Here is an 8,652-nt window from a genome sequence, read left to right as displayed (position 1 = left end):
TAGCCAAGTATGTTTTGCAACATACGAGGAATCTGATTAGCCATACAGTCATACCAATAAAAAGTAACAGAACACACAAAATACATTTTAACATAAACATCCCCCACAGTGACTCCTCCACATTCCTCACTGTGATGGAAGGCCAAAAAAAAAAAGATAATGAAGACATTATTCAAAAAAGCACTCCATTTTTGTTGTGAAATAATCTGCACTCTTCCTTAACTCTTATATCTCATTGTCTCTCTGCCTTGCAGAACTATGCAACCCTTCAATAGGGTTTCTGGTTTTCTCCATTTGGTTCCTTTTGCTGATTTGCCTTTTCCCCTTGGAGCAAAGATTCCATTACTTCAGCATTTGACCGAGGCGTACTTTTCTTCTTCCTTTCAACTCCAATGATGCCACATAATCTTGTCAAAAATAAGTCAACTATTTCTTCATTTCCCGAAGGCTGAAAAGTAAATGGATCAATCAGATATCAGAAACGTTCCAGGTATTCGATTCTTATAACACTGTCCACCTGCGTTTACATTTCCCAGTAATGACTGTAGAATTAGCCAATATAAAGGCTGTACTTCCGACATCTCATCTTTCACTTCCTGTGACTTTGCTTTTACCTGGAGTTTATTAAAAAAATTCCCAATACACATAAACTTTACAATATTTTCAGCTAACAGCATCGTGGAAATAGAATTCATCGATAGGCAACGTGCTTCACCCAGAGGGAGATTTACTTAAAGAAAATGAGAATTTTTCCATTTCCCACAGTCTTCTTCTTTCGTATGTCAACTACGTATGGCAATTGGTGCTTCAGAGTACCGTAGTTGACGCTTTGCTGCAGGGTGGACGATGAGGACTTAAAGCAGCTCCCACCCCTTGCCCACAGTAAAGCTGCAGCAGATTAAGTTAAAGAAAATAAATCCAGGTAAATAAAATGAAAAGGGACAAAATATATGTATTTCAGAAATCACTGGGTCACCAGTCCTGGCCTGTAGTTATTGAAAGTCTATCTAAAGCCAACTCCACTGTAATGCTCAAGGTTAGGTGATGCATAAAATGTTCAGTATTCTACTTTCCTCGTTAAGTGTGCCTTGCTGTTTAATGAGGCCCTGCACACTTTCTGCATCCTCACCCGATCCCCAATTTCCTCTATTCCCTTAGTTTCCAGCAATTTATCGATCTCGTCTTGACTAAACACAGTTTTTCAGTTTAGTTTAATTTAGCTCAGAGAAACAGTCCCTTCGGCCCACCGAGTCCGCATCGACCAGCGGTCCCCGCACATTAACACAAGCCGACGCACACTAGGGACAATTTACACTTTACACCAAGTGTACAAACCAAAGCCAATTGACCTACAAACCTGTACGTCTTTGGAGTGTGGGAGGAAACCGAAGATCTTGGAGAAAACCCACGCAGGTCACGGGGAGGACGTACAAACTCCGTACAGACAGAACCCGTAGTCGGGATGGAACCCGGGTCTCTGGTGCTGCAAGCACTGTAAGGCAGCAACTCTACCGCTGCGCCACCGTGCTGTTCCCTTGGTGGAGAATTCCATGGATTTGCAATGATGAGAAAATTGCTAAACATCTCAGCCTGTGCTTTCCCAGATCTTAATCTGAACGATGAAGGTTCCAGACGAAGGAAACAACAACTGATTTAGATTTAGATTTAGAGATACAGCGTGGAAACAGGACCATCGGCCCACCGAGTCCGCGCCGCCCAGCGATCCCCGCATATTAACACTATCCTACACCCACTAGGGACAATTTTTACATTTACCCAGTCAATTAACCTACAAACCTGTACGTCTTTGGAGTGTGGGAGGAAACCGAAGATCTCGGAGAAAACCCACGGAGTCACGGGGAGAACGTACAAATTCCGTACAGACGGCGCCCGTAGTCAGGATCGAACCTGAGTTCGGGATTGAACTCTACCGCTGCGCCACCGTGCCGCCCTTCTTTCAAGGTCTCCAAAAATATGTTTGTATTTGAATGAGATTTTCCAGGCATGCAGGACTATTCTACTCAATCTGTCCACTTAGAACGGACCAGCTATTCCAGGAGTTATCATCAGGAGGTTAGATACTACAATTTGCTCTGCAATTAGGCAGTGGAAAAGTGGCTCCTCCAGTTAACATATTGTAATTTTACAACTCCCTGCCAGTAGTAGAGTTGCTGCCTTACAGCGCCGGAGACCCAGGTTCGATCCTGACTACGGGGTGCTGTCTGCACGGAGTTTGTACGTTCTCCCCATGACCGCGTGGGTTTTCTCCGGGTGCTCTGGTTTCTTCCCACACTCCAAAGATGTACAAAGACAGTTTGTAGGTTAATTGGCTTCGGTAAATAAAATTGTAAATTGTCCCTAGTGTGTAGGATAGTGCTAGTGTACTATTGCTGGTAGGTGCAGACTCGGTGGGCCAAAGGGCCTGTTTCCACGCTGTATCTCTGAAGTCTAAAGTAGAGACTACAGTCTAAAGATCCGGTTTTAATACTAGCAGTAAGATCAGGATTGAGCTGATCCAAGACGCAGCTGTGTTAATGATGACAGCTTGGGGTGGCAGATTAATCTGTATGTTACAGGTTCAGTTCCTATCTCCTGACACTGCATTCCCAGCAGACACAAGATCCAGTTGAATAACTGGATTGAAGCAGGATTTTGGGGGGGGGGGGGGGGGGGGCTGGTGGAGAAACAAGCAGTAGAATGAGAAAGGGAGGTGAGGTAATGGTGAAGTGAATATCCAGCTAGACTGCCACCATGTTCTACCAATCGGTGGTAGCCAGTGCCATCTTCTTCGCTGCGTGTGCTGGGACAGCAGGGCGAAGGCCGCAAATGCCAATAGGATCAACAAACTCATCAGGAGGGCTGGCTCCGTCCTGGAGGGGGGGAGGGGGGGGAGTTGGATTCATGGGAGGTGGTCTTAGAGGGGAGGATGCTCCTCAAACTGCAGAGCATCTTGGACAATATAGCTCACCCCACACTGGTCAACCTGAGGAGCACCTTCAGCAACAGACTGGTTCCACCACAGAACACCACTGGAGGTCCTTCTTCCCTGTGGCTATCAAACAGTACAACTCCTCCCCCTTCTGTCGTGGGGTAGACTGAACACTGCCTCCAAAAGTCCTTGCACATCCCCAATCCTTTCCACTCATCACTGTGTTTGTATGACTGTTGGCAGATCAATTTCCCTTCTGGGATGAATAAAGTTCTATCGTACCATGTTGTATTATTAAAGCATCAATAACTGTGCACACAGGATAGCTGTACAATTGCCCAGAATGAAGCCAAAATAAGGGGAATGATGAAACACCAAAGGCCACAGGCCTTAGTTTATTCTCACATCGACGTCCATCAGCTTTGAGATAACGCAGCAAATATAGGCCAATAGTCAATTTATTTGTCACATACACATAAATGTGCAGTGAAATGAAAGATTACCCACAGTCCAACAATAAGACCAATAAAAATAAGCAATAAAAATAAGCAAGAAACATCCATCACAGTGAGTCTCCTCCTGTAATCTGACATCATCTGTGGTTCAGTGTTCGATTTTCACCTGGATCTCGGGATTGAGGAAGATGGGGCAACCATCCCCCCAGTATCCCACCCCATCATTTTCTCACAACCATCTCCACAGAACTTCCATTCTCCACACTCAAAGGAACCTGCCACTTGGTAACTGGAAAAGCTGTTCATTTTAAACCATATACCTGCAGTGTCCCAAGCCACAAACGGCTGTCATTTGTAAAAGTCACCCAAATAGATGCGTCCACACATCTCTAACAAATGAATCGCCCTGGGTCATGGTTTACTGGCTGATGTAGACACCACATTCAAGGTGCGTTTGCTGTTGCATTTACCGATCCTTTAATTTGGCTACCACAGTTATCAGGCAGTGTTATTGGAACGTATAAAAACATTACGTTTCTCACCATTGTGTATGGGAAATTTAAATTAAGCCATCATATATAATTAAGGTAAGTATTTTCAGAATAAACCGCAAAACTGAAGTAAAACAGACACAAGACAGTTAAAGAAACAAATGTGCGGCACCAAATATCATGAAATCAGACGGCAAATGCATTAAAAATCACACCTTTGAATAGTAGCATCATAATCTTCTGTAGTATCTTTGTGGAGTAAGTTTGAGCAAAAGATTATTTCTATGTTATTTTTATAAGGGAACCAAGGATAAAATCTTCTGAAGAAATGAGATGCAGCTGGGGAATCAATATGTATAAATTTGTGTTTGTAACTTGGTCCCGAGTTTTGTTTCGGAATGGTAATTGGGTGAGGGAGAGAAAGATCACTCCCTCATATAGCAAAGGGGATTACAGAGGCATGAGGCAGGAGCTGGCCAGAATTGACTGGAAGGAGGCCCTCGCAGGGAAGACGGTGGAACAGCAATGGCAGGTATTCCTGGGAATAATGCAGAAGTTGCAGGATCAATTTATCCCAAAGAGGTGGAAAGATTCCAAGGGGAGTAAGAGACACATGTGGCTGACAAGGGAAGTCAAGGACAGCATAAAAATAAAAGAGCAGAAGTACAACAAAGCAAAGAAGAGTAGGAAGCCAGAGGATTGGGACTCTTTTAAAGATGACTAAGAAGGCAATACGGGGAGAAAAGATGAGGTACGAGGGTAAACTAGCCAATAATATAAAGGAGGATAGTAAAAGCTTTTTTAGGTAAAGAGGAAAAAATAGTCAAGGCAAATGTGGGTCCCTTGAAGACAGAAGCGGGGGAATTTATTATGGGAAACAAGGAAATGGCAGAGGAGTTGAATCGGTACTTCGGATCTGTCTTTACTAAGGAAGATACAAGCAATCTCCCAGATGTTCTAGTGGGCAGAGATCCTAGGGTGACGGAGGAACTGAAGGAAATCCACATTAGGCAGGAAATGGTGTTGGGTAGACTGATGGGACTGAAGGCTGATAAATCCCCAGGGCCTGATGGTCTGCATCCCAGAGTACTTAAGGAGGTGGCACTAGAAATTGTGGACGCATTGGTGATCATTTTCCAATGTTCTATAGATTCAGGATCAGTTCCTGTGGATTGGAGGGTAGCTAATGTTGTCCCACTTTTTAAGAAAGAAGGGAGAGAGAAAACGGGAAATTATAGACCAGTTAGTCTGACATCAGTGGTGGGGAAGATGCTGGAGTCAATTCTAAAAGACGAAATTGCGGAGCATTTGGATAGCAGTAACAGGATTGTTCCGAGTCAGCATGGGTTTACGAAGGGGAAATCATGCTTGACTAATCTTCTGGAATTCTTTGAGGATGTAACCAGGAAAATTGACAGGGGAGAGCCGGTGGATGTGGTGTACCTTGACTTTCAGAAAGCCTTTGACAAGGTTCCACATAGGAGATTAGTGGGCAAAATTAGAGCACATAGTATTTGAGGTAGGGTACTGACATGGATAGAAATTTGGTTGACAGGCAGAAAGCAAAGAGTGGGGATAAATGGGTCCCTTTCAGAATGGCAGGCAGTAACTAGTGGGGTACCGCAAGGCTCGGTGCTGGGACCGCAGCTATTTACAATATACATTAATGACTTGGACGAAGGGATTAAAAGTACCATTAGCAAATTTGCAGATGATACAAAGCTGGGTGGTAGTGTGAACTGTGAGGAAGATGCTATGAGGTTGCAGGGTGACATGGACAGGTTGTGTGAGTGGGCGGATGCATGGCAGATGCAGTTTAATGTGGATAAGTGTGAGGTTATCCACTTTGGTGGTAAGAATAGGAAGGCAGAGTATTATCTGAATGGTGTCAAGTTAGGAACAGGGGACGTACAACGAGATCTGGGTGTCCTAGTGCATCAGTCACTGAAAGGAAGCATGCAGGTACAGCAGGCAGTGAAGAAAGCCAATGGAATGTTGGCCTTCATAACAAGAGGAGTTGAGTATAGGAGCAAAGAGGTCCTTCTGCAGTTGTACAGGGCCCTAGGGAGACCGCACCTGGAGTACTGTGTGCAGTTTTGGTCTCCAAATTTGAGGAAGGATATTGTTGCTGTTGAGAGCGTGCAGCGAAGGTTTACTAGGTTAATTCCCGGAATGGTGGGAATATCATATGTTGAAAGACTGGAGCGACTAGGCTTGTATACACGGGAATTTAGAAGGATGAGAGGAGATCTTATCAAAACATATAAGATTATTAAGGGGTTGGACACGTTAGAGGCAGGAAACATGTTCCCAATGTTGGGGGAGTCCAGAACAAGGGGCCACAGTTTAAGAATAAGGGGTAGGCCATTTAGAACTGAGATGAGGAAAAACCTTTTCAGTCAGAGAGATGTGAATCTGTGGAATTCTCTGCCTCAGAAGGCAATGGAGGCCAATTCTCTGAATGCATTCAAGAGAGAGCTGGATAGAGCTCTTAAGGATAGCGGAGTCAGGGGATATGGGGAGAAGGCAGGAACGGGGTACTGATTGAGAATAATCAGCCATGATCACATTGAATGGCGGTGCTGTCTTGAAGGGCCGAATGACCTCCTCCTGCACCTATTGTCTATCACCCTTCTGTGAGTGTGTGTGCGCGCATGTGTGTAACGTATGTTTACTATATGATCATTTCAGACTGTAAAGCTACAACAGCAGTTGGCAAAAGCAACAAGGAGTCCCCCCACTTTAGGTACACACCATAGGATTATGTCGCTCCTCACTGAAGGACACGAGTAGGGCAGAAATAAAGACGTTTATGAGGATGAATGTCATGAAGATCACACAGGTACTGATGATGAATGCACCCAAGACTGGATTAGTTCTCAGCACCTGAACAAAATCAAACAGAATGTCATGCATAGTTCAGAAATTAGCATCAAATCTCACAGTATTCAGGCCCCAACACTTATGGTATGTAGGGATGATTAAATGTTGTATTACATACTATAATTTAAGGGCTGAATTCCTCAGAATTGGTTTGGGAGAAACTCCACTGACAAGGTGATGCTGGCAGAATGGGGGAAACCCATGAAGTTGCCACCATGGATCCAGCCCAGTGGATCCAGACCAGTGGATTCAGACCAGTGGATCCAGACCAGTGGCCAGACCAGTGGATCCAGACCAGTGGATCCAGACCAGTGGATCCAGCCCAGTGGTCAGACACCCCCTCTTGGTGCCCATCAGCTCAGGGTTTCAACAGATGCCGGGTGCTGGACAGTCTGACCCATTTCACCGGCACGGGCGGCACAGTGGCACAGCGGTAGAGTTGCTGCCTTACAGCGAATGCAGCGCCGGAGGCCCGGGTTCGATCCCGACTACGGGTGCTGCCTGTACGGAGTTTGTACGTTCTCCCCATGACCTGCGTGGGTTTTCTCCGAGATCTTCGGTTTCCTCCCACACTCAAAAGACGTACAGGTTTGTAGGTTAATTGGCTGGGCAAATGTAAAAATTGTCCCTAATGGGTAGTGTTAATAAAAGTGGGGATCGCTGGTCGGCGTGGACCTGGTGGGCTGAAGGGCCCGTTTCCGCGCTGCATCTCTAAATTAAACTAAACTAAACCTGCTGTCAAAAACTCTGCATCAGGATCTGTGTTGCCTGTCCTTCAACAGCATGCACACATATATGTGCGGAATCCTTTCTTTATTTATTCACAGAATGTGGGCACCAGCAGCAAGGCTGGCATTCCGAGGAGATGGCTATGACCCACGGCTGGACAAATGGAGACGAGTTTTTGAAACCACTGACGTTCATTGAAAACTAACAGAGTCTATCCTGATTGACAAAGGCTATGGCCTTTATAACATCCTTCATCCCTACTGCCCGAGATATCTGTGCTCTTTCAATTCCTGCTTCTGGAGCACCTTTTCCAATTGTCACTATGGCACCACCTGCCAACAACTTGAAGAGTGGAGTTTCACCAAAACTTCCCTAGTCCGCTTAGTTAAATCTAGCACTTCTTCAGTTGTGATTCAGCATCAATTGTAGCGATAATACAAATGTGTTTTACTGTGTTAAGTGTGCTGTATGAATACAGGTGATTCATTGTTGTTTTTGCTCTCTACACTTCGTAATAACAGATTTAATAATATATTCCTTTATTCGTCCCACACCGGAGTAATAACTAATTCACCAACTGAAGACTAACCTCTTTTCTACGCCTTAACAACCTTTTCACTACCCAGAGCTTTTTTCTTCAGAAAGATGTAAACATTTATATGAATACTATAAATCTAATGAATAGTATTAAGGTGGAAGACAAATTAAAATAGGTTTTCGAGTTAGGAAGTAGGATTACTGGATAAGCTTAAAGACAGGTGGGACATCTAGTTTACTTTGGTTTAGTTTAAAGATACAGCACAGAAACAGGTCCTTTGACCCACCGAGTCCACACTGACCAGCGATCCCCACACACCTACCCTACCCTACACACACTAGGGACAATTTTACATCCATATCAAGCCAATTAACCTACAAACATGTACATCTTTGGAGCGTGGGAGGAAACCGAAGATCTCGGAGAAAACCCACACAGGTCACGGGGAGAACGTACAAACTCCGTACAGATGGAACCCGGGTCTCTGGCGCTGTAAGACAGTAGCTCTACTGCCATGCCACCATGCCGGACCTAGTGTACATTTTATGCTGTGCCAAAATTATCCCTAGTTAAACATTTACAAACAGTAATTAAATCACATTTCGAACACATCCACAGGATTAGAGT

The 8,652-nt window shown here is 44.6% G+C and overlaps 1 protein-coding gene across 1 annotated transcript in view; it reads right to left on the bottom strand.

Annotated features, from left to right (window-relative positions):
• Positions 1 to 213: 213 nt before the first annotated feature.
• The window catches only part of LOC144594714 (polycystin-1-like protein 2), a 97,481-nt gene continuing 89,042 nt past the window's right edge, over positions 214 to 8,652 (bottom strand). Inside the window, exons 31-32 of the mRNA XM_078401556.1 lie at positions 6,630 to 6,761; positions 214 to 448 (exon numbers count right to left, since the gene is read on the bottom strand). Of these exons, the coding sequence (XP_078257682.1) occupies positions 269 to 448; positions 6,630 to 6,761 (312 nt within the window). The 3' untranslated portion in view covers positions 214 to 268. The remainder of the gene's footprint in view (positions 449 to 6,629; positions 6,762 to 8,652) is intronic.

The sequence above is a fragment of the Rhinoraja longicauda genome, chromosome 6 (assembly GCF_053455715.1).
Source record: "Rhinoraja longicauda isolate Sanriku21f chromosome 6, sRhiLon1.1, whole genome shotgun sequence".
NCBI classification, from domain to species: Eukaryota; Metazoa; Chordata; class Chondrichthyes; order Rajiformes; family Arhynchobatidae; genus Rhinoraja; species Rhinoraja longicauda.
Note: the sequence above shows the minus strand (reverse complement) of the source record. Positions and strands in the feature narration are given on the sequence as shown.